General features: G+C 40.6%; 1 protein-coding gene across 4 annotated transcripts; it reads right to left on the bottom strand.

Moving 5' to 3' along the window:
- Window positions 1–1,969: 1,969 nt before the first annotated feature.
- LOC115351176 (elongin-A-like) lies at window positions 1,970–21,215 on the bottom strand. Of its 4 annotated transcripts, none has more exons than XM_030037655.2 (11): window positions 21,127–21,215; window positions 13,793–13,849; window positions 11,834–11,946; window positions 10,024–10,729; window positions 8,463–8,556; window positions 7,439–7,612; window positions 6,753–6,850; window positions 5,754–5,934; window positions 5,133–5,256; window positions 2,334–2,452; window positions 1,970–2,188 (listed from the first exon to the last, which is right to left on the bottom strand). In XM_030037655.2, exons 1-11 carry the CDS (start codon window positions 21,202–21,204, stop codon window positions 2,127–2,129), a joined length of 1,806 nt encoding a protein of 601 aa, XP_029893515.1. In that variant the 5' UTR covers window positions 21,205–21,215; the 3' UTR covers window positions 1,970–2,126. The 4 variants fall into 4 exon arrangements, with proteins under 4 accessions (XP_029893515.1, XP_029893516.1, XP_040984788.1 ...); XM_030037656.2 differs by lacking the exon at window positions 21,127–21,215 and adding an exon at window positions 20,275–20,709; XM_030037659.1 differs by lacking the exons at window positions 1,970–2,188; window positions 2,334–2,452 and adding an exon at window positions 2,515–5,012.
- Between the last annotated feature and the right edge of the window lie 5,506 nt (window positions 21,216–26,721).

The raw sequence follows: 26,721 nt of genomic DNA, 5'->3' as shown, positions 1-26,721 counted from the left end.
AGAGGTATCTCCAATGAACAATGCAGGTCTACTAGTTAAAACGACTATTTATCCTGCAGTCTCCCAAGGGGACACTCCTGTCATCTGTAGTGCTCCAAATGGTTACAGCTGTGTTCTCTGATGCCAGAGTCCAACAGAAGGCTTAGTTATGGCTTTGTCTTTTCTTACATAAAAGGATACTGTCAACAACTATAGCAAATAAAAATGATTTAGCAAAAAACCAGAATTCTTGAACAACTCCACAACATTTGATACAAGCCTCCAGCTGAATTAAAACTTCCACCACCAACTGATTAGCGACTATATGATGACCAGAGCTGTTTGATGGATGAAGGGTGGTACACTGGCCTTGCAGCCAGGTTTAAGTCCTGAATAGCTCCTCCCAGAAGCATTCTTTACAGATGTGTATGACATTGCACTACCTCTCCTACCAGTCAATGCTTTTTTTGATCCCAGAGACAGAGAAAGCTCCCCACAGTTTCCAGGTCAACACATCTGTTTCCATCTTTCATTCATTTTACTGCAACTATAATGCATGGAGAAAAACACAACACAGTAGCACACCTGCTGACTTAAAAATCCCTCTATAAATACAGCATTTGCACAAGCTGTTATGTATGGGTGATTACATTACAAAAATACTGCTACTAAAAATGGCTTTTACAGTCAGGTAATCTACCTGAAAATTTATAGGATTGTGAGGAAATTCACATATAAGGTGTCTTGAGTAAGAGACAGCAACTTGTTTCATGATGGTCTTACCCTTACCCTGTTCTTCAGGAGGAGTTCCAAGATGCCAAATGCTACAGAAATACAAAGGAAGAAACAAGACCTACTTGCAGTTACTGAGTGCAGTCTATAGAAACAGTTCCTGCATTTGTAAGCCATGCCTTCAAGGCAAAGTCAGACTTACAATTCATGCAAGTGAACTGGTTTAGATGAAGCAACTGCAAAGAAGTATCTCATTTCTAAAAGCAAACCCATTCATACCCCAAACTGCAGCAGTCCAACTCTTGAAAGAACAGCTATTGAAGACCAAATAGCTTTTTCACTTTGAACACAAAAGGCTCATATTCAAGGTTGTGAGCTAGGCCTCTTCAAAACAGGCAGAGAGCAGCAGATCAGAGTATAGCACAAGTTTTCTCTCATCTTCAGACTTAAATGGATTATTCTGCAAGATGACCACACCATCAAACTGATGACATTCTTGGTTTCCCTCCCTTCTGCTTCTTCCCAAAGTACTATCTCCCACACAAGGACTTAATGCCTTTAGATGGTATCACACAATGACAGGTCCGGTTTTAATTATTGTACAAAAGTGTCCCAGCTAGACGGAGCTCCTGAATAACACATGATTTTTCATTAACTCACTGTCATGGCCTGTCCTATTTACTCTGGCAGTATATAAATCCTGCTTTAAAAAAGCAATTTAAATTTAAGACATTGTCTTCTCCTACCTCTCCTTTAAAGGCTCAATGCATAGTCAAGTAAAAGGGCTGAAAAGCATGTAGTGTCCCGAGTTAGGATGTTTTGCAGCCCACCTCCAGCAGGTCAGAAGTTGAGCTTCTGGACTGTCTTATAAACAGTCTTCTGTTTCCAGAAGAGGAAAAACTAAAATCCAACCAAATAATGTTTTCATTAAAAGACAAATACAAAAGTCTCCCTTGGAAAACCTTTAATGAAACAAATACGCTAAGTTTCCAAAACACTTTTGTGCAAGAGATGACAAGACCTCTTTGCAATTGTATCTAAGTACACCTTGTGGCCATTTCTACAAGATAACTTTAACCTTGGCAAAATATACCCACAGCTTAAGTGCTTCCATGAAAAGCTTATGCAAGTGTGTACATAAACTGATAAAGACAGCATCTATAGAAGTCCATATAAACTGATGCCATTAGTGTGTACGGACCTGATTTCAATTCAGTTTTCCTCATTCATGAATAAGAAAGCAGCAGTATGAAAGGACTCAGGCGTTTCAATTTTTATTGCAAATCATTCACCCATGCAATGTTTTATAACTATTTTAACTAAGCCAAATTGAAGAATGTTTACAGTAACATTACTTGCATTAGCTGTAGCATGATATACAAATAGTCACATAAGCTTCAAATATGCAGCCTCATTTATCGTTGTCCAGCTCTACTCCTGAATGCTTTCAAAGTTTTCCTCATGATTGGTGCAATTTCTTCAATAACAAAAAAAAAAAAAAAAAAAGAGACCAGTTAGGATTAGAGCTCTGAGTGACTTAAAATGGTATTAGCATAATATTAAGCATATATTAACAGCAACTTAAAACAATTATCATTATAATCTTAGGAAATTCCATTTACTTTTGATAGGCTTCCTTCCACCTTGAGTCATTCCACTTGAGCTAGAGCTTCCTCTGTTGCTAGCAGGGATCAGATTCAATGATGTGTTATTTCTATCTCTGCTTTCTGGAATCCTTGTTCTTTTAAACCAAGGAAATAAGGAAAAAAAATTAGCGTTTGATATCAAACTACTATTTTTTCTGGCTCATTTTGAAAAAAAAAAAAAAACAACCCACACCACTGATCACAAACATTCAAGATTTTCTATATTTACAAATCATAGGATAATTCAGGTTAGAAGGGATCTCAGATGGTCATCTAGGCCATTCCCATTCTTGCACAAATTTTCCCTTTATTAGATTTGATGCATCTTATTTGTCTTTAAAATTATATGATCAGAATTTGTGACAGATCAAAGTGTTTAGCAATACCATTGCAATTCATAATGTCCAGTGCTCTCATTTGCTCTTTGTGTTTATTTTCATCTTTGAATACAGTTGAACTGCTAACTAGGTCTCTGACAGAAAATGAGGACAAATTTACACAAGCTTTCATTCACTTTTTTTAAAGTAGGAATGGCTAGCAAAAGGTACAATAACTAACCCTAAATATGAGGTTGGAACCCTCAGTCAACAGGATAAGGATGAAGACAGACAGATACAGAGCTGATGCCTACTGCTAAAGACAGTTAAACCAATGCAGCATTAAACTGTCAGCATGATGTCACCAATCTGGGCAGCTTTGTATGCCTCAGAGCCAGTCACTGATGTCTGCCGCCAGTTGTCCTGTACCACAGCACTCTGAACTGCAAACAGCAGCCTGCTAAGGATCTGCACATCTCCCACAGGACCTTTTTAGCTCCTGCAAGACCAGCTTCTTAAGTGAAGATTTCAGCTGTACAAATTCTACAACCTGCAAACCCGATAGGTTTTCAGAGGATGGTCAAAGCAATGAAGTTAAACTCATCATGCCTAAACAAACTCTTTTTTCTCAAGAAGGCAAGCCAACGACCCTCTTACGCCTTCCTTCACACAACAGCGGTTCTTCCTAATTTATCATGCCTGAGGAAAAAAACCATGCAGGGCTTTGATTACATCATTCAGCTACTGGTCCAGATTACTGAAGCAGAAAGGACATTTACACTACTGTACTTGAAGCAACTATATTGGAAGGCTGGTCTGTCACAACACAGATATAGCCTCTCACAGGGGAAAGCAAAAGCCTAACTCAAAGTACCTTAAGCTACTGTCTTGGTGGGGGACTATCTTTTCACTGAAAACAGCAACAGTATGGAAAGAAGCTTCCTAATTTCATCAGCTAAAGGTACAGCTATAAAAACATTGTATCTGGTGTAAAAGCTGATTTTAAGAAGTTTCTACATCCAGGCTGTCATTCCTGCCCTACACCAACACCATCTTGAGCAGTAAGTCAAGGCTGCTCAACTAAGTCAAACTCCTGAAATTCACAGAAAACACACCTTCCCATGGGTTTGTAGGTTTTACCCACCCCCAAATAAACCCAGATCAGTTCAGTTATCTAGTTCACGTGCCTAAGACTGAACAATTACTCAGCACAACTGCAGGCACTGCAGCATCATAACAGAAACAACCTAAAATGACTCTCGAGGCATTCAGCTATACTAAGTAAGTCTTGCATCACATTTGCAACAGCTTAACTTTTATCCTTCCTGTTCCCAGCTATCTGTCACTATCCAGTCACATATTTGTCAACCTGCGTAACTGTTACCTAATCCAGATTACTGAAAAATGTTCCACCTGCTGCTTCCCCCAAAAGATATTTTTGCAAGAGCTAGCTGAAGAGCAATTATGCCGACATGGGAACAACCACAGGGAATGGGGAAAAGGGAGGGCACCATGCTCACCAGCAGCCACAGCAGAGCGAGTGACCACAGCTTAAGATACCCACGCTCAGGCAGTATGAATACTTTCCATAGCTTTTATGGTTTAACTGCTGGCACATGGACCCATTAACCCATGGAGTGCTTCTAAATCAAACTGCTGATTTTTCTTTCAGCCAAGAACAGATATTGAAACAGTAAAAAACAGCAGTCTGTCTCCACATAGTTGAGAAGGGAAGAGGCAGAAGCTGGTGCTACAGCTGGTTTATCTCCCTGTTGCAGCCATCCTCTTGGATACAAGAGAGTTCATTAGGCTGGCAGGAACAGTAGGACAAACACCACAGCTTTGGCTCTCATGGCTGTTGAACTACTCCGAACTAAGATGTCACAAAGAAAATTTGGCTTTGTGCTACACAAAGAAAACATTTGTGGAATCCCAGTTTTCTGTTCCTCCAGTGATTAGTGTTGGCTACTGCTACAGCCTGACTGTTCCAGACACTCCTTTAAGCTGCCAAAGCAGAAACCCACCATCAAGAGTATTAGAAGTTGCTGAAATTTACTCTGGTGAGCTATATCACTCCAGACAGCTGACTGGGATTTTATGAAAGCAGGAGAACATGTGAAGCTACTAGGAAGGTTTATAAACACAAAACATCAACACTGGAATCTCCCCAGGATGTCAAGCAGCATTAGTGTAATCTGGAGAAAAACAACAGCATCCACTCACTCTCCAGCTGGAAGGGCGAATTCTTCACTGGCACTTTGGAGAAACATGTGATGACAATGCATACACAGCAGAGAGCACACAAGACTTAAAAGGCAAGTTAGTCTCTAGCCACTAGCTGTTTAAAAAAGAAAGTAAATAGAGCGCTATTTATAACTTCAAAAATACTTTGCCAGCAAGCTTTTCTACTGACAAAGACATCTAAACTCAAATTAAAAGCATAGTACAGAACACTTACTTGTGCTTCTCTATGGGATGAAGTTGGGTGACAGGTCCTGCTGTCCCATGGATTTGTTGCTGTCGGCGAATGTTCCTTGGTGGTTTTGCTGCACTAGTCAGATAAGCCATTTTTACTTGCCTGCCTAATACAGAAGCAAGGAGCAGAGGATATGTGACTTTTTTTGCCCTTTATGTTCAAAGCTCAATTGATAATATGGTTGTGTGGCAATTTCTAGGTTTAAACTGGGAAAAAAAAAAATTCAGAAAAGCAGAATCTGGTACCAAAGTAGTAAATGAACCATGGCAAATCATATACAGACTGCACACAGTATTTCTTCATATTAACTTTGGTATTTATAATTACATTTGTACTCTGTGCATTGCTGATTAGAATCCTCAGTCTAACCAGTAAGGTAAGATTTGTCTACTGTATACTGCAAGTATAATGTATTAATGTATTGTGTTAATGCATGTATTTATTTTTTGAGCAACTTGTAAATTAAAAGGAACAGTGTTCTTTCTTGATGACTTCTCCTAGAGGTACAGCATTAGTGCTCGGTGCAAACAGATCACTAAACCCTACATATGAAGTGTCAAGAAGAGACTGTGTTTAAGTGGAAAAGCTAACCACAGATTTTACCTTTTGGTTTCTCAGACTGAGCTGAAAGAATATTTTTTGTAAGCGTCTTCAGTTTTTCTTCTCTCTGATTAAATAGTCTCAAGTACATTTCACGCCAAGACTCATATTCCAGGAGACTCTCATTTTTAAAATTTCTCTGGCAATGTTTCTTCCACAAGTGGTCAGACTCTTCTGTAAAAGTCTAGTTTGAACACAAGGTATCTTAAAGATTTAAAAATAACATTTTCAAGAGTACCTGTTAGCTGAGCCTGGAGACAAAGCCCAATGCCCCGGTGGAGAAAGATGCAGAACAAATCCCACCACGTGTGCTGTCACAGGTACCCCCCAACATGGAGCATGACAATACAATCCAGAGATACTGACTTCAGACTGGAAATCACATAGCTTCAAATAGCAGAGCTCTACATTTGAGTTAATAAGCCACACTTACAGGCTAGGCTTGAGTTTCCAGTACAGGCTCGGGCCACACCAGCTCTCAACTTTAGGCATGCAGGGAAATGGCCAGCTTGCACTACCAAGTGCTATGTACTCGGAACCTCAATGTCCAAGTGCATCATGAGCTGAAGTCCTAACACTGTAGATAAGAAATCTACCACACACATGAAATCTCACCTCAGATACTTCCCAATCAGTATGATTTACAGCCTTAATGGTTTGTAACCTGAGAACAGTTGGTTCTATTACAAATTTCCCAGCTATTTCAGTGGTAAATACTGTGGTCTTTTTTTTCCCCCCCCTCTTATTTTTAGAAACAGAAATACTTCTCTACCCACACTGGCTTTCACTTAAGTCATCAGTAGTAATTCTCCCAAATGCTTTAAATCCTGACACTTGACAAAGGGAGGTTTGATAATGACAGCTGAATTCAAAGAAATAAGTATGCAAGATAGAAAACCAGTGTAACCCATGGAGAATCTTTATCAAAAAGAGTGCAAAGAGGGCAGAAACAGATGCCTCAAGTCCTCCGTGGTTCCCTGAATTTAACAAGGTAGAATTTACCGGATTACATTCCTCTATTCGAAACAACTGCTCTGGTGTGCAACGTGTTAGCACAGGCTCAAGAATTTCAAAGGGCACACTTCCTACTTCATGTAGCACTACAAAAGAGGACAGTACTTTCATTATCATTTATTTTAGTCAGTGGGTAACACCACTCACCAAACATTTTAAAAATAAAAATACAAGTTAATTTTAGCAAGCACTAACAGAACATATTTTCAAGTCAGGCTATGAAAATATTTATAAATCAGCAGTTCCATACTGACTGGCAGTTATATTTGAGGATAAAGAAAGAATCTCTGAATAGCTTTTGCCCCATCTTTACCGATGTGCATCACTCCCCTCTCAACCTACACAAGGGAATAAACAATTTCTTGATCACTCATTCTAACTTAGGTAAACAAACATCTTGGAAGAAAAAAAAAAATCACAAGGCTTTTCAGCTTTTAATCTATAGGACATTATATTTTCTAAAATTGGAACTTTAAAAAAGGTGAGCTTTCAAAACAAAACTACATTTTAGCACAGCCATAAATCTAATTTTTTTTAAGTGCCTTTCAACCTGCTCTGAGTCACCGTTTGTAGGGAGGGGCAGTATCTTTTAGTAGGGTAGTTGTTGGCATGGAGCAAAAAAAATCTGATACGCTTTCAGGCACAGCCTGCTACAAATCCCTTAAAGTACTCACAATCAATATTATTTTGAAGCACACGGATGCACTGTTCATACAGCGTAAGCATCTTTGAAAGACAGACTGCTTTGGAGCCAGAGTAAACTTGCATTTTAGAGTTCAGTCTCCGTCCTGTGAACTGAACTGTCTCACTGACTTGCTGGGGTACTTCTACAACAGGTGCTGGGGAAGCTGCAAACAAAACATTAGGCAGGGCTTCCTTTACCTCCTGATATTATACAATGCGTTAAACATTCAGCTTTGAGAGAAACACAGCTGGTAGGGCACATGTATATTCATTTTTCTTGAAATACAAAGTTACTGCATTACAGTTTGGGGCCCTCACGCAAATTACATGTTACAGAAGTACATTCATCATCATCTAACACCAAGACAGCATGTAAATTGCAAGTGAGTTGCACCAACTCAAACCAGCCTCACATTATTTAGCTCAGGTCTATATGAGCTGTATTCACATCTAGATTACTCTGTTACCAGTCCACAGAACATTACTTATATTCCTGAGTTATCCTAGAGAAGGCAGAAGCTGCAATAGCACTGATGTTTCAAGACCAAAGTGATATGAAAATGCTGAAACCTCACAAGAGCTGCTAGGGGAACCACTGGCATTTTGTGTCACCCACCTATAAAGATATTAGCAAGCTCCTACACTGAAGCTAGACCTAGTGCTTCCTATATTTGTTTTACCTAAGATAATGTCTATTAAGGCTTTGCCTGCTATAAGGTATAGACAAGAGTAAAGGCAAATGGAGCCTGTAGAACTACCACCTGATCTATGCCTTCTCTATATCTGTGGTAACAGTTCTCATTATTTCTTTATTCAGCAAGCACTAAGATGGAAGCTTTTACAACTCCCTTCAGCCTCAGCATGGTTTCTACAGAAGAGATAATGAAGGTGAGGCATTTCTTTGCCATGAACACATGAGCTAATAGTTTGTTAGGAAAGGGGATAAAGACATCTCTACATAGAGCTGTAAAAATCTGCACTATTTCACATTTATCAGCCTTGCATACTACTTACCTTTAAAGTCTGCAGCATATGGGGGAGATGAGATGCCTGTCAGAAATTTAGGCAGTGGAGTATTAAGAAGATCTTGGAGGGATGCCACCTTGGCCTGTGCACAGTCAAAGAAACATCGCTTCAACATTACAAATTTGGGGTTACCAACACTTAAAATAAGCTACAAAAAAAACCAACCCCTTAAGCAAACCCCAAAGTTAACTAGGATAACTAGAATTATTGCTTTTCTGCACTAAAATTTACTCACTGGATTACTTTTCAGCATATCCTTTCATACTCTACTTAGCAAGACTACATCACAAAAGAAACTTAGTGGGATATCTGCGATCAGTGCATAAAAAGAGATTAAAGAAAAAAGTAGATGTGTTCAGCTAACAGGCTTTCAGATAAATCACAACTGAGGTTAGAAGCATGCAGTGAATGAGACAAAACTGCAAGATGACAAAACCACAATTGAACCTTTAAAGGCAAACTAAATGCCATCCTGAAAGAGAAGAAACAGCTTTATACTTGGTCTGAGCAAGTCTCCTATATTGTGCTGGATAAGCCATTTAGTCTACAATTTTCACAGATAACCCCTTAAAAGGGGATTTAAGGATGCAGCAGTCTGGTAAGTACAGGTTCCTACAAATGCTCAGCATTATGTGCAACATCTAAGTTGGGTCTTACGTATCCTCCAATTGTAAGCCAGGCACTTACAGCACAAAACTTGCATCTACCTGCACATCATTTCAGTATCTTTAATAACTTTTCACGACTGCTTGAACATCCAAGACTTTTCCTCAAACAGTTTATGCTAGAGTACCATACACAAGCCTCTACATTAGCATTTCTCCAATTGGGACAGAAGATTGCACATGCAGATCTTCCACCATAAATAATGCCTGGAGCTTTCACATTACAGTAAAGATAAAAGACTGAAGAGACCTCTAATTCCCAGTGCACAAAAGGGCTTCATTTAAAAGGTCTAATTAATACACGTTTAGATCTACCTTGGGTCAATCAAGCTACTTAAGCTTCTTCCACTTCAAGGGACTATGACAGTTAACATTCCAAACACGTATAAGCTATTTTTATATGCAATACAGTGGTTTACTTCAATGCATTAAAAGAAGAAAGTTGAGTTCCTCTGCAGACCTTAACGTTCACTACTAAAGGACCACAGCATCTGACAAAGCGACTCTGCTGTACACAAACAGCTGCTACAGTCACAAACCAGGCTGGTCAAGAATGGAAGAAGAGGACATCTTTCCAAAGGTAAGTACCTTTACTTTGCAGGTAAAAAGCAGATTAGCTTATATGGATCAAAGACTATTGCCATATTGGAAAACATCCTAAAAATACAAGACAAGTCAACTGTAAACCGCCAGTATGCAATAAACAATCTTTTGTTGTCCCAACTATTGCAATTATTGGCAATTGCAATGCAGCTGACATGTCAGAGCCATGCTATCTGTTGCTTAAAATAAATACAGCTGAATTTCACCAAAAATAATAAGAGTCCAAACTACTTATTTGTCTGCAGTTTATTTGCTATTATCTGAACCATGCAGTAGTTTACCTTTTTATTGGGAGTTTCTGATTGATCACCCTCACATTTTTCTAAATTTTCCTCTCCCTCTTTTGCATGAGAAAATGTTGAAGTCTTCTGTGGTAATGAGCTGCCCTCCTGTTCAGTGCACTTCTTTGGCCGTTTACCTGTAGAACAACCCTTCCTCTTTCTTTTTCTGGTAACCTGATCATAACTAAGATAAGATTCAAAAGACATAGTAGGGGGCTCAAATTCCTCATCACTAGGTAATTCGCCTTTGCTTTTTATGACAGGTTTTTGTTTTGGTTTCTTCACACACTTAGGATCTCTCTGTTTGGAAGCATCCTTACTAGGCTTTTCCTTCAGGGGTGGTAAGTCTTTACTGGCTACAGAGGAACACTGCCTTTCTGAAACTTTCTTGCTGCCTGTGGAGGTTCCCTCCTTGAAGTCACTTTCTTTAGCTTGAGGATTGGTACCCTGGGAAGCATGCTTAGAGCCACTGCTGCTATGTTCTTTACTATCACATTCTTTTTGAGACTCAGAATCTCTGCTTTGGTGGGTCTTTTCACTACAGGTATGCTGCTTATTCAACTTTTTAGAAATGGGAGCGCTACTGGAACTTCTGGAGGCCAGTACAGATGCTTTGGACTTCTCTGAAGGCTTAATCTCCTTGGAAATGGAAGGGTTTGTCTCATCTTTTTCTTTTTCAGTATTTTGTTTTCTTCCTCTGTGACCACTGCAACGCAAATAAATAAATAAATAAATGCATCCCATGCTACATCTGATGCTAAATTCTTGATCAATCAATCTTTTTACCTATATTAGTAAAACTAAAAGCATTAAATCATACCACGTGTCATAATTTTACAAGACCCAGAACTGTGCTCTGTTGTGCACTTATTCTTCCATTATCAGTACAGAATCCCAAAGAAGCAGCTCTTGGGTCCAGCACCACTAAATACTGCAACAAGGATTGACAGCAAGGCAAGTGGGGAGTAGGGACATAACCATCAGTAGGAAAACATGCCTGACACAGTACTATTTGCTTATAATGTGTTGGATACCACTTTTTACAGAAGTTTCCCTGCATGCTTTATAACACAGACATGGTACTTGAAATAACTAGGAGACAGAGAATTTACGACATGATCTGTAGGTGATACAGATTACAACAGGTCAGCCTTTATGCTTTGCTTATCACAGGTTCTGGTATTTCACTTTCCCATTGTTTGAACAACTTCAGATTTAAAGTGGACTATTTAGTCAATCTTAACCTTTGGCTTTCTCAGCTCAACTGCCTCAAACTGTCAGAGGTCTGCAAAACATCTAAAGCACAGTCAGCCTGGCCATGGCAGTGGTGGCTGCTTCACTTTGAGAAGAAATCATATCTCTTCAGTGTGACTCCTCCAATATTGGAAGCCCCTCTCAGTCCACAAGAACATTACAGGAAAGCCCTCTATACAGCCAAATCACTAGAGAGCTGCCTCATTTAACCACCACCTCTAGGAAGAAAGAGCAAGCTTCCCACTTCCCTGAAGTGCAGAGCAGTGTCCATCATTGACTTACTCCTGCTTGCGTCAGCTGGGACCTAAGAACTTGTGCCAGTCAAAAAAAAAGCAGTTAAAGTCTGAGTGCTGGCTTGCTAATTGACCAATACTGGTCACTCTGATTTGTTTTCTGATATTTTATAGAAGACTGACTCATTTCTTCCATTCAATTTATGCATTTGTCCTAATGCATATTTGCCATTCCAAACACTTTCCTAAGCTTTCCAAGCTGCATTTTATAAAGTTATACTACAGTATAATTAACTTTTGGGAAAAAGTTAGTTCCCACCTACCTTTTATTTTCCGGAAGATTAAGTTTTTTCCATTGTTTTACCAGGGTTTTAGCTACATTTCCAGCAGTGGCATGTTTCCTAAAACTGTTAACCGTTTTGCCAATGCCAGTTTCCTGTTGAAGATAGTGCAAGAGAGATGGCAGAATAAACCATGACTAACATCCCAAATAAAACCTTCTCTAAAACTGCCACAAACAGTATTAGCCTAGTAGTCAGAGCAGCCTTATGGCAGCTAAAGAAATAAATGCACTCTTTATACTGCAAACAGAACTGAAGGAAAGGTAGATATTTATAACCAAATATGAGGAACAAAATGCAGTCTTAATTCATAAAACTAAGAGAAGTCATTTTCCTCCATTAAATGTATATATTTCAGGAATTTCACTTGACTCAAATGCTTATGCCCACAAAATGCATACTGCTCCAGTGAATCAGATTAATCAATTCAAACTCCCTTTAGGCTTATGCAGGTACATTTTAGCATGTTAGAGAGCACATATGATGGATATATTTTAACCTAAAATACATCTTAACAAGTAGTATGGGGTAGAGGGGTCAGAGGAGCAGAGTTCATATGACTAAACTCAGTCTCAGTTTCAGCCACAGGAAAAAAAAAACTTGACATTTAAAACCTGTCATTTCTGTTTTCCCCCAGTACCACTGTGCCTTCAAGTCTTGCTCTAGTGAGTTTTATGTTGTTTAAGCACACATGCCTTGCAGACTTTGAGTGTATATAGAATCACAGGTGATTTTTTTAAATCCTGATTATCAGTAAGTATCCCCAATTCACAAACTCTCCACTTTTAAGATGCACACAAAACCTGGAATTCACTAGGTTAGCAGCAACCTGTTAATGCTCTTGTTAACTAGTGAAATGATACTCCTGCAAAGTCCGAGCAAGAGCTATACACATGCTACTCCCACATAATCAGCTCACACCTTAGAAAGGGCTTCCTTAAATCCACTTTAAGGATATTTAGCTTCCATATAATTTGAGCAATACTGGTTTGGTAGGTCACTGTATTGCAAATAGATGAAAGAAATTTGGTGGGATTACTTCCTGAAGCTATTTATGGTCTTCAAATGCGTTAAAAATGTGGAGTCCTCAGTTGTAAGACATCTCTTTCCTCTATTTGACTTGAAAGCTTCCATCAAAGTCTGTCACACTACAAAATATGTAAGTTTGCTGGGAACATGAATTGTCTGCAGAAGACCTTTGTCATTTAAAAAAAACTAACTGCAATATGAGATTTATTTTGTTTTCCAATAAAAATACATAAATATTGCTGTATTCCAGTAGAAGTCTACCTGTGTTTAGGCAGGCAAATGCTTTTGCCTGAATAGGCCAGCCAAGTATCTTAATTACCATATTTTTCTCTTACTCTTCAAAGAGCTCTCACAAAAACCACATTTTTCTTCCCAAAATACAGACATATTGCTCATAATAACTAGAAGCTTCATAGACCAGTGTGAGAATTTCTAATATAAAATTTGATAGGATGCAGCTTGGATAAGGATACAAGTCACAAGTACCCTTATTTGGGATGCCTGCTCTTCAAATGCAAGAAACTAACATTGAGCTGTTAATAAAAGACAGAAGATTTAGACAACTGACCTAAAGAATGGTTCACCCATATTTGTTTTGTCTTCAGCATCGACTTGAAAGCAGTTTTACAGCGAGAAGAAACCAACCCTGAGTAGCTAAGTGTTCTCTATATGCTCAGATTCCTACTCAGTACTATCACTGTTGGCATAATACTGCATTTGTCAAATTGCATGCCCAGCTTCCAGCTGGCTTTTGGAAAAGGCTCCATGGTTCCTTGTACAGAGCTCTAAACGAATCATGATTAAGAGTCAAAATCACAAAACGCAACATGTTCACTGCTTCTATGATTGCAGACCTCTGACATTTATACAGTAATTCACTATGGAAGAGTTTAATGCATTTTGGTCACTTACCACTAGAATATCCAGTGATATATCCAAATCCTGTAGTACCGTAAGTGTTTTTATAATCTGGAAGTAAAGATTATTTTTTTAAACAAATATTCATAAGTTCTGTTTTTTTCATCCTCATTCACATGTTTAATCCAAAAATATTCAACAGTGATAAAGAAGAATATCCAGTAACTCCAGGAAAATGTAAGCATTCCTTTATTGCACATCAGGGCTGTGCTTGAAGTCTGTGCTGTGAACCAGTACAGTTCTGCCAACCCCCCAATTTCAGTAATACCAGAGAATCCAGTAGGTATGAATTTACCACTACAGAGATTACATTAAAGATCAATAATACAGTAGTACAGGCTACACAGATATGCCCACACTCCTCATGTAGCAGTGACCCTCATTTGTCACAGAACCAGCAGAAAAGCTGCATTATGCAGAACCACCATGTAAAAATCGGCAAGTCTCCCAGCAGGTCTCCCAGTCAGCAGCACCACTCCATCAGCCCAGGCCAAGAGCTGGTGGGAGCCCAGTTTGCAAAAAATAAGGTTTTCAAAACTTAGCTGCAATTTGTACACTAACAAAACAAGCTTGAGCTAGAACAGCTGTTCTGTTTTGCACTGACAAAGTGTACACCTTTTAAAAACCCAACATTTTCAAAGCAGGAAAGAATTTTGCAAATACAAAATGCTCACCTTCCTATAAGAAGTGTTTTAATAATACAAAAGTCTCATTTATAAGCAGAGTATAAACTGTTTTGGCAATATAATACAATTTCTTTGGCAATGGGTATACAGCACCCCAGAGCCTTGCAGTTGACCACACACAAGCAATTTGCCTTATCTTTCACAAACTTCCATGAAGCTATGTTACATAGATGAGAGAATTAGTGTGCAACTGAAGTAACAGCATTTCAAAGGGCTCTCACAAAGCCTGAAGTGCTAGTCAAGTTTTTCAGAGCATTACCATTTCTACATGCAATGGCAGGAACCTGCAGGAATGCCAACAGACTATCCAGAAACTTTTTAACTATAGCAACAGTTATGCTAACTTAAATAATTGATGAACTGTCATTAGATATTGCTTCTGAAATGTTGTTGCAGGAGGTGGAACAGGTACTAAAGTGAGTAGCAAACTTGAATGGGTGTATATTTTTCTCTGCTGTTGTTCTAAGTTTCATTGTTCCTATAATACATTAGTAGTGGAATCCCACACTTGACACTGAATTTCATTGTGTACAGTGGGCTCTAGCTACACGCATGGCATGCAGTTCTTCCTCTAAGTCATCCAACCTGCAATAGTGTTTCTGAGACCTAAAGTACAGCAGAAATGCTTCACAGCCTGAGAAAACATGAGAAAAGCTGCAACAGTAAGACATACACCTAGGACCAGAGGTAACAAATCAACTCTCCCAAAAAGTTCGGCTAACTACAAAATGGCAGGATACCTACAAAAAAGCATCCTGACCAAAATCTCAGAACCAGTACAAAAGCCACATGAAGTTCTGCTTATCTCCTATTAAAGATTAAGACACTCCCTGAGCCAGCAAGTTGTGTTAACAATGTATACATTTAATGAAGTTAAATACAATTTTGCATCTCAGGAGAACCACTCTACCTTCTGAGTACAATACAAGCTTAACATTTAACTTTTTCCAGACGCTTCCCAGGTATAGGCTACATATTTTGAGACTTTTTCTAAATAATCTCATCAGGGAAAAACCACATTGCAAAGGTGCTTAAGCAGAAAAAAAAAATAATTGCTCACAATGGTAATCCCAAGCATTAGAAACTATGTTATCAGTGTCAGGTTAGTTCATTTTTTTATTTAAAAACATATATCCCCATTCATTTGATTATTTTGCAATGAAAAAAGAAGCAACCCATTGCTGACAGGTTCTATTGTGCTATATAGGATGACCAGATACTCAAGTAGTGCAAACCACTGGGAATAAACCCCATAGGCCAGAGACAACCCTATATGTGGAAGAACACTAAAAGATGTTTTCATCAAGCTACAAAGAGATCGGGGGGGTTGAGTGTTTCCTCTTGATGGGTTTTAGACTAAGTTAATTCATAAAGGCAAGTTCACTTCAGAAGAACAGATTCAGGAAGCAGGCAATTACTGTTCATACAACTTCAAACCAACAGGCCAAATTACAAAAGTACCTAGATGACAAGCATGTCCAAAAGCAGTCAACACATTTATAATGAAATACAAAACTTTGAAAGTTTTCTAAACCAAAGGCCACACTGTTCATTTTGCTTTCTTGAAACGTATACCACATTTGGCAAATTAAGACAAACAAGAGAGTTTCATTAAAAAGAAAACTGAGAGCATTGATCAAACTCTGACAAGCCTTTTAGGAGAAGCTATCCTGATCTCTCGAAAGCAGGGAACAGCTCAGGCTGCAGTGAGTTCAGCAGCTATGTATGTATGGGACTACCAAAGGAGAGATAGCTCCATTTGCTTTGTACTGTAACCGGGCAATGTAAATGGCAGCATCCAGCCTGCCAGTAGGAATCATACCTCCCCAAGCCCTTGGCATTTAGAACCAAATTTACTTACAGACACAATCAGGAAACAAGCAAATTTAATTTGTGGCAAACATCAGTAACAGCAGAGAAACTTCGTATTTATCCAATTTTGATAGAGAATTCTGATTTCTCTAAAGACTAGGAGGGGCTGTTTTCTTTATAAAGCACAAATACCAAGCTCCAGTATCTATCAGACTTTGGCAAAGGCCACAGAAAGGTATACTGTGAAGCATAAGACACAGCAAAGCCTGTCACTGAAACTAAAGCTTGTTAGAAGCACGAACTTTGGCATCATGATATTTACATGGTGCACCATTACAATTATTGCATAAAATAAGGAAAAAAGAGAAAGTCATTTATCTGAAGTCTGTTCTGAGCAGGCCTTGAAAAACAGAATGAAGATTGACTGTTGAGGTGCCTTGCTCTAACCGTATCATTTACCATAGCATTTGTAGCCCATCTGGCTCTTCTTATCACACTGGACTGTACCCAGTAATTTTTTCCCCCAAGTTCTTCCATATACACACAATACATATGCAACCTTTCACTGGTTTTCAGACTATTTTACCTTGCATACCACTATCAGCTATACCCTCATGGAAAAACTCTTACTGACTTTAAAAGACATGGCAAACTATAGAAAAATTATGAAGAACATAAAAGTTACCTCTATACACAATTCCTGAACTATTCTACATAATTCCTAAATACTGATTTCTAAAGAATGATCCAAAGCCTTTAGGATTGTTGTTCTTCCAATAAATGACATTCCAAGCAAGCCCAAGACACAGGTCTTCATGCAACATAAATGGACAACAGAAGCAGAGCCTTATGGACAAACTGAGAGCTGGCACACACATGCAGGTGTGAGACAAAAGCAAAGGTGACAATAGGAGCAAGAGCCAGCTAAGATTAAGGGGAGGAGGGAAAGCACACAGGCATTTGGAAAGCAGAGGGCAACAGTAAAGTGCAATAGGTAAGAAGCATATGAGCAAACAAAATTTTCCAGAGTCAAAACTGAAAGCAAAGTGATAACAACAGATCCCAGGTGCACCGAGTCTCATCTCTTCCCACTGCACCAGTGCTGCTCCATCATCCCTTATACAAGTGTTATACAGTCTCCTCATTTTTATCTAGCTGAGGCTGGACCCTTGGGAAGGATGGGACCCATCAACAGGTCCCCAGGCCACCTGTGGTCAAGGGACTGCCTCAACATTTCACCACACTAACTCCTTCCTGATTTCTTTCCTTCCTTCCTTGCTCACTAGCTGCACCTCTCTCAAAGGGATCCCTATGATTATTCAGCTCATTCTCTTCTGTAATGCAGCCCATGAAATTTCACCAACTCCATAACTTCTGGCTGAGCTAGACACCTCATGTGAAAGAGCACAAAGACTCTGAAGACAACACGTTAGAAAAACCCAATGCATTCCCAAGCAAGTCCTATGCCCTCAGTAAAAAAAACAAAAAAACCCCAAAAAAACCAAACCAAAACAAAAAATACCACCACCAAACTGTTTGCCTAAAAAAATTTGTCTAGTTTTGTTTTCAGCTACTGAATCGAATGATCTCTTTCTGCTAATTAAAGGAGTCTTCTTTCAAACTTCTTATACAACACAGAAATGCAAACACTATACCTTGGTTCTTTAGTTTCAGTAAGTTATGCTAGTCAGAGCTATAGACATTCTCTGGCTGTCTTACTAGCTTTCCAGCTTGGCAGTGTTTTTAAAAACAGTCCCCAGAACAGGACATAATATTCCTGTAATTGTCCCTCTAATACTGTATAGCGGTAATAACATAACCCTGCTAAGCTACCCAAAGATAGCATTTATTCCATAAGCTGCTGCATTGTACTGCAATTTCATGCTCAACTGGTAATACATCAGAACTCCAAATCATTTTCTGAGCCAATGCTTTCCAAAATATAGTCTCCTATCCTGAGTGACCTATATACATAGCTCCTAGCTGTGACTTTCCACTGAGCCATGTTAAAATGCATATTGCTCAAATGAATATAGCCTAACACATGATCAAAGTTGGTTTCTAGAAGACTCTCTCTTCATGTGACGCAAATCGCTTCAGTATTTGTAGCATTTCCCTATAAAGCTTGCTGTCTTCTAAATTAAAAATGATTTGAGTAGCATCATGTCAAGAACAGATGCATAATCAACCCCCATCCCCCCCCAAAACCACCACAAACCCACAACCAAAATCACAAATCAACATTGTTTTCTGATGAGGTCTGGCACTTATTTTTGGTGAGTGCAACTGAAATCCATTTTAGGTATTGCATCAAGTCCATAACATTGTTACTGTAGTCAGCCTCATACAGAAGCAAGTCAAATGCCTTAAGAGACTTACATATATTTATGACACTTAGTGTCAGCTGAATCTAAGCTGAGATAAATTTGGCAGTACATATCTACATGAAGTCTCATCAAGTGGCATGGATCATGGCACCATCCTTTAATTCTACACCAGTTACATCTTATACGCAATGTCATGCAGCTGCTCAACACATTCCTTCATGATCAATGTCAATTAAGACCATTTCATTTACCTGTATAAACAATAGCACAGTACTTTTTTTCCTGTCCTGCTGAACTTCCCTAGTACCTTGAACATCACTGAATGCCTAAATAATTAGTTCTGTTCATCCTTTGGTCAATTTGCTGAAAATTCACTGGGGTAGCAATCAAACCATGCACATTAAGAAGCTTTTGACATATGAACAATCAATGTTCTGCATCTTCCCTGGTTACTATCAGATCAAAAAGTATTTAGGAATTTTTAAAAAGTGCCAAGATAAATATTACTCTCAAGTATGGAACAGAAATATTTGACAACTCCAACACTCAACCACATACACACCTGTAATATTGATTTATTATTCTTTCCACACACACCTAAAGCTTTCCCCTTTGCCTTTAAACATGATAACCACATATTTTCTACTACTAGATTTACCTTTTATTAGCAGTGCATTTCATTACTGCCAATTTATGGCTATCAGTTTCTCAGCTCCCCTACCACTCCTTAGCCCCTGTTATTCATAAATATTTCTATTTCACTAGACAGAGTTTTACCAGGGACAGCAGAAGTGCTGCAGCACCACCATTAGTCCCATTTTATGCAGCACCTGCTTGGAGTCATGCCATATAACTGTGCATCTCCTCCCTTAACAGAAACAAACCTGCCAGGGCTATTCACATTTTTCACTTGAGTTGAATGTGTTTCGAAACTTATTGTTTGGGGATCAATTAAAAATTAATTATCTCTGGAACTGTTTCTTCCTTTTCCCTTTCAATGTCTTGTTCAGAACAGCATATCAACACCAACCTTAAGAATTAAAAAATTCAAAGACTATAATATCTGATCACTTCTGTAGCACAAGAAGAAATTCTAGGTTCATTCAACTGCAAATTAAAACATCTGAAGAAACATCTGCACAGATACTTGCATTTTGGACACATATAGCCTACAGCACTGGCATTCAGGAAGAAAAACCATTATTTGCTAAAAAAAAAAAAAAAATCAGTACTTCCTCTATATGTATACTCACACACACACTGGGAAAACACACAGTAGATACATGATTAATAACTAAGCTTTTCAAGTTCATTAACTACCAAATGTAACACATTAAATTTTACTGCCATCCTCTGCCTCCAAATACTTCCACCAACTTGATACAAGTTTTCATGTCTTAGAAATTTATCATTGCAAACGTGTTCTGTACTTTCAAACTGAATTCAACCCTCAAAAAAACCCTCACCCTTTTGAATACACCTTCTTCAGCCAGATGTGATTTATTACTTCATAAAACAGAGGCCAGTTCGGCACATACTGCTTTGCTTCCATTTCCTTGGCGGTCCAGGCCACCGCTCGGAGAGCGGAGGGTGTCTTCTTCGCCCCTCTGCCCTGCAGCCAGCGCTCATCTCCCCCTCCGCCTCTCAGTACCTCGAGAGCGTCCATCGGCTGCTCAGGTCCCTCTCCCCACTGATGGTCACTTGCTTCAAGTACTCCTTATCTAGTCCCTGCAGCTACTGAGCAGCCCCGCTATCCTACAGAGGCGGTTTAATTTCTTTCAGAGATAGGAGCAGCTTCGCTCTTCTTGCGCCAGGAATAACAACAACGCAGGGTGTGACAGCTCCCGCTCCTCTTGCTGCGCACCGTTAAGACAAAGCGAAACCACCCATTTTACTGAGAAAAGCTCTTACGGACGTAGAAATCAGCACCCCAGCTGCTGTGTTTTGACCTTCCGGCCAGGCTGACAGGATTTCACACAACCAGCGCTACCTGCTACATATAACGACATGTCACCCAGCTTCGGCTGCCCTTCTCCCCCTCACCCGACTGCACGCAGGACCTCTTGGCCACCCACAAAAAGCTTCAGCCCTTACCCACCCGGGAAATAACCACGCGCGGCCTGACCGCTACCCAGCCCTCCTTCACCCCCGCCTGGTCACGAGGAGGGAGGGGAACAAAACGGGACGCCCGGGGCCGCAGTCTCACACACGGGTCCCCCCCGCGGCGGCCCGGCTGGCTGCCCTCGGCTCCGACAGCCCTCCCGCTGCCCGGCAAGAGCCGGCAGCCAACGCCGAGGGGGGGGGGGAGCGGCGCAGCGCGGATCTCCTCAGCGCGGCGAGGGCCGGCGGCCCCGGCCGCCGCCACCACGGGGCCTCGGCCGGCAGCGGCGCCGCCACAGCGGCCGCCGCCCTACGTCCGTACAACGCAAACGCACGCGGGGCGCGGCGAGAGAGCGCGGCGGCCTCCCGGCGGCCGCGGGCGGAGCCCCCGCGGGGCGGGTACCTCGGCCGGCTGCTGCGCGCAGCCCAGCCGCTCCTGCAGCTCCAGCACCCTCCGCACAACGCTCCGCCCCTCCGCCATGGCGCCGCGACCCACGGGCCGCCTCGCCCGCCGCCCGCCCCTCTTGTAGCGGCGCTCGCCGCGCCATAGGCGGCGCCGCCGCGGGCCGGGGGAAGCGGCTCGCCCCGCTGCCCTCTCAGCTTCCCCCCCCCCCGAGCTGTCTGCCCCTCGCCCCCACGCCTACATCTGAGCTTTCCCCGGGGGTTCCGTGGCCGGGGGTCGAGGGCCAGGGGGGTGCGGGCGGCCGCGGCCCAGACCCGGGCCCGGCCTGCTGTCCTGCTGCCTCACGAAGGCAGGCCCGGCCCGAAGTGGTTCTTCCCTGCCGGGCTGTTTGCCCGCCGCAGCAGCCGACCTGGTTGTTTGCTACCGAGCTACCAGCAATAATAAAGACTACGCGCTTTTCTTTCTTCCGCCTCTTTTGACTTCAAAATACGCAGCGCGGCACTGAACAAGCACAGCTGTAACTGAAGTAAGCCCACGGAGCCTGCCCCAAGGAACGCCGTGGCGTGTACTCTGACCCTGCAAGAGCAGCGGGGTAGGTCCGTCGGTACAGCCGCGCCAGCCTCGGGAGAAGCCGTGAGAGGTTTTCTTTCTGCCCTACCTTACTTACAGCCTGATGGCTAATGCTTTCTTTTTTTTTCTTTTTTTTTTTTTTTTTGAGGCAGACGCAAGCGCTTTTGGGCCCTGCAAGTTCCAGCGTGGTTCCTCTGTGGTTTACCTAAGGTCATAAAAAACGTAGGGCAGGGAGTCGGTCTTGGGCGCTGCGTGAAATGCGTAGCTGGAACGGGATCTCTGCCATGGAGCTTGCTGGGGCCGAGCACGCGCTTGGAAGACTCCAAGCTGTATGAGTCCTTCCTAAAAAACCTGTGGAGCATTTCCTTGGAAGTTAATGTAGATATAATTAAAATAGATATGTAGTACACCTTTCACTCTTTAAAGCAGTGTTTGGGGGAAGTGTTAAGAGGAGGGTATCTAGTCTGAATTACAGGGGAATTTTAAGAAGGCAAAAGTCCAGTATTTGCATGTTAGGGTTACTACTCTTGCAAAATAGATCTTATTGCAGCTTGGCACTGTGTATAGCAAATTTATCAGTAGAGAAACAAAAATAGCCAGTAGTGCAATACAGTAAGTACAGCACTCAGGTTGGATATGGAAAAAAAAAATCCAGGTCCCTGTTGCAGACTGGCTCTCCAGTTACCATGCTCATCTTTGTCCTGGTTTCGGCTGGGATAGATTTAATTTTCTTTCTAGTGCCTGGTATAGTGTTATGTTTTGGATTCAGAATGAGAAGACTGTTGATAACACACTGATGTTTTCAGTTGTTGCAAAGTACTGTTTAGACTAAGTCAAGGATTTTTCAGCTTCTCATGCCCAGCCAGCAAGAACACTGGAGGGGCACAAGGAGTTGGGAGGGGACACAGCCAGGGCAGCTGACCCAAACTGGCCAAAGGGCTATTCCATACTGTGTGACGACATGCCCAGTATATAACTGGGGGGAGTTGGCCTGGGGAGGGCGGATCGCTGCTCGGGGTCTAACGGGGCATCGGTCAGTGAGTGGTGAGCAATTGCATTGTGCATCACTTGTTTTGTATATTCCAATCCTTTTATTATTATTATTGTTATGTTATTGTTTTCTTCCTTTCTGTTCTATTAAACTGTCTTTATCTGTGTGGTGCTTAGTTGCTGGCTGGGGTTAAACCACATCAATCTTCTATTTTACAAAAATATTTAACTCATCATCACCGTGTGTACAGATTTCATCAACCCTACCTTAAAATTGGTCATCTGCAACTGCTTACTCTTCCTTTATTTTTCTGGCCGTAATAATACAAAATTACTTATACAAAATAGCATTTTTGCAGAAGAAATCTTGGGAGAGATTCAGCCCACACCAGCATTATGGTTAAAGTCATCTTTGATTAGGGAAGTTGAGGCTCAGATTGTCATATGGATTATGCGATTGGAGCTGGGTTTCCCATATGTTGTTTGAAAGCTTTAATTACCAAGTTACTGGGTTTTGTGGGATGAGGAAAATCTCCTTGCTGCACTTCTGCCCAATTATTCTGAAAGATCATGAGTTCATGCCAGTGAAGAAGAGGAAAACATTTCAAATCTCAAAAACTTTCCTGGAACAAGAAAAATGTTTCTAGCCCAGGTCTAATTGCAGCATTTCTCATATTGCCTGTCATAACTTTTGCAGAGGAAAGAATTCCAAGTTTAGTTGGTCCTTCAAAACTGCTGGCTGATGCCAACTGCTATGAGGATTTGTTTGTTTGGCAAATGATGTGGGATTCCTGTTAGGAAGAAGTGGGGTTGCCACACACAAAATATAACTCCAATACTTGCTCTGTCACTACATGCTTGAGAGCTGTGTTATGCCATCAGCTCCGCTCCAAGGCTTACAAACTCTCATCTCATCCCTAAGGTCTTCTCCATGCCCTACTGCCAGTCCTTGGTGAGCTTCCGAGGAAAGAGTGAAACCAGAAAGAGAAATAGGGTTTGTATGAGCTAAGGAGAAGAGCTAGGTGAGAGTTTCAGGGGGTGGATCGATGTGAGAGGCTTGGCTGGGCAAAATTAGGCAATGAACTGGGGGCGAGTGACTGAGTACTGGGGGAGGTCTGCTTCGTGGAGGGGGTCTGAGTGACCCACTTGGGGTTGGGTGTCTTGCTGAACACAGTTCCTCAAAGCCACCCTCTGTGAAATCAAGGCCTGTGTATTTGATCCTAAACAGCAGTAGTTTGTATGTTTATTCAGCAGTTTAAAAAGAAAACATGTTTCTTTTCCATCTTTTTATTGAAAAGGCTGCAGTTCCCACTGAAATTCAATATGCTTTCACAGTGTCTCCAATCTGCATGAGGAGCTTCAGCCTTTCTAAAGGCATTATTGGTATGATTACTCAATACATTCAGATTAAAGCATTTAAAGATATTTTTCATAACTATTTATCATAGTGAACTAAATATGGGCTTTGGGGGTGCATAGTATTTGGCTGAGCATACACAAAGGGCTCAGAGCAAACAAAGCAGCCATGATCTAAAGCTGAGCCTGAGTTTTGTTAACGTCTTTAGTTGACCAAGGTAGATCTCCATCTGGACATGGCTGTGACACTTGCATTCTGCCAACAAGTCAAAGCACGCTGACTTCAAAGAAAAGGCTTTACATTTTCCAGAAAGAGTGCAGTAGTGGTTGTGCATGGATTAGAAAAGGTGGTTGTAATTGCCTTAAGGCCTATCTTTGCTGATAGAAGAACTTTCCCTATTGCTGATTCTGGCTCGTGCACATGGAGCAAATAATAATTATTCTTGTTTATTTGGCTAAGAACAAATCTCTTGAAATGTTTGCACTTCCCCCCCCCCTAAAAATGTTAAAATATTACTACATGACCTGCTACTGCTACATGGATTGATAGTATGGTCCTTAGTCACTCACATAGACCAGCTGATTATGGAGCAAATGAGGTGCTTTTTCCCCAGGATTCACCCATACCTAAAACGATACATCTTGACAGGCTTAAGATATTGCCAAAAAATGTACTACCCCCTCTTTTAACTGAGAAGATAATTCGTAACTTGATTGCAAGGACTTCAATCAATATCAAAATACTTTATAGTAATTAATTTCTATGCCATTGGGAAGAAAATAATCAGAAAGACGACAGGTTATTTTCAAGATATAAAGGAAACAATGTTAAGAATATCTCAAAGTTAAAAAACATATTGAATCGAAGTTTTATTTTAAAAAATGTATCATGATTTGCAGCTAATCCTGGTACTGTTTATTTTTTAAAAGACTTTGTTTTGTGCAAATTAATGGAAAATGAGAATGACTAGTTCCAAGACCAGCTTGCATGCCGCATAATAGCCAAGTACGCTATCAGTTGTCCTCTGCTCTTGAAGACTAAGTAACTAAAGGTTTCGTGGTTTCTGCTGTAATGTACACCCAAAGTTTCAGAACTATGGGAGATGTTTGATTGTGTCAGCATTAATACATTGAGATGTTGAGGCATGCCCCACAAGATGGTTATCTCTATACTGCACAGCTCAAAGCACGTTCAGCGTTTTCCAGAAATTAGAAATTGGGTTTGTATTTTCAGTGGGGATATTTCCCCATTGTTGTTTGTGTGGTTTTTTCAACACTGAATCATATAAGGATGTTGGAAACACATTTGTAGAGACTGAATAAGACTTAAATTTATTTTAAAATGTACTAGTAGATTTTAAAGGTGTGAAAATGAGAATAATCTTTTATTTTCTACAGATTGTGATAGTGTATTCATTCTGGAGAAGTGTCCCCTTTACCAAAAAAAAAAAGCAACTGAAAAATGACAGAAGAAAAAAAGATACTCTTTCTCTGAAAAATGTTGACTTTTTAGGACATCTTAAAATTATAAAAATTGATAAAAGGTGCATGAGCTGTTAGAAAAGGGAACACTGAGTAACTCAAGTTCACTAGTATGTATATGTTCGGGAGTCTTGTTTTAGAAATATGCCTGTTCTACTACAAAAGCTAATTTTTACAAATTCTTAAAACTCATGAAGCACAGTGGGGAACATATTTTTTGTGTAAAAATCATTACAGCTGATCCTGTTAAAGCAGAGCTTCAAAAAAAGGTAAGGTTAATTGTCCATGTAAGGAATTTTATAATTAGATTGAACTGGTAAATTAGAATATATTGAGATGTGTTAAGATGATGATAGATGTCATCCTACATGTTAAATTGATGTTATACTGAGTTGTATATTTGAGGCAGTAGGAATCTACACATGAGAAAAAAAAAATACATAGTATAGTAAGGAGAAGTTCCTAAAACATGTCTTAAAATGAGGCTTTGTCCTTAATTGTTCACAGCTGTGGCCCTGTTTTTCATAAGGAAAGCTAGTTACCTTGTTGCCTTTGGGAGAGCTTGTCTTTACATCCCTCTCCTTCACTCTCATTTCACATGTTTGATTGCCTGTTCTGTTTTTTCATTTTTATCTTGTAACTTTTTGTAACTAACTCCACTAGTACAGTGATGCCCTTGTGTTCAAAATGACAAGTGTTATTTTGCAGCACTAGTTGTAATAGCCCATCCAAGCCTGGAAGCAATCAAATAAATCTACCAGAGGAAGCATTACACAAAGTACAGCCAAGAGGAAATCTTCCCTTTCTCTAACTTCCACTTCCCCCAATATCCTTCCCATCCCATGCAGTTGCTCGCACCTCTTTTATCTCTCCCGTGGGATGAAATTCTCCTGGGATGCAGAGGTTTGGCTTTATATTATTCCTGAGGTTGACTGGCAAGAGGTGGAGGTCAACTATTCTGGTGTATGGGATAACCCACAAGTTAGGATAGCTTCTTGCGAGACAGAAGATCAAAGTTCACATCTCTCTGCAAATATATCAGGGGATGTGAGCCAGTATCCTTGAAAGCCAAGGCAAGTCTTCCCAGAAGCAGCGGGCTAACTCCAAGAAATAAGGTGTGGTTGTGAATCCCCATCAGGACGTCTCCTTCCCTCTGCTCAGAGTTAAGCACCGAAATCCTAAGAAAGTGGAACTAAA

This window comes from Aquila chrysaetos, chromosome 15 (assembly GCF_900496995.4).
Source record: "Aquila chrysaetos chrysaetos chromosome 15, bAquChr1.4, whole genome shotgun sequence".
Classification (NCBI taxonomy): Eukaryota; Metazoa; Chordata; class Aves; order Accipitriformes; family Accipitridae; genus Aquila; species Aquila chrysaetos.
This window is presented reverse-complemented; position numbering and strand designations above follow the sequence as displayed.

Coding starts and splice junctions, on each gene's coding strand:
- LOC115351176 (XM_030037655.2), bottom strand. CDS start 21,204: ATGGCGGAGGGGCGGAGCGTTGTGCGGAGGGTGCTGGAGCTGCAGGAG. Junction 13,850..21,126: donor GCGCGCAGCAGCCGGCCGAG/GTACCCGCCCCG, acceptor CTTTACTTCCAG/ATTATAAAAACACTTACGGT. Junction 6,851..7,438: donor GCTTCAAAATAATATTGATT/GTGAGTACTTTA, acceptor CCTCTTTTGTAG/TGCTACATGAAGTAGGAAGT.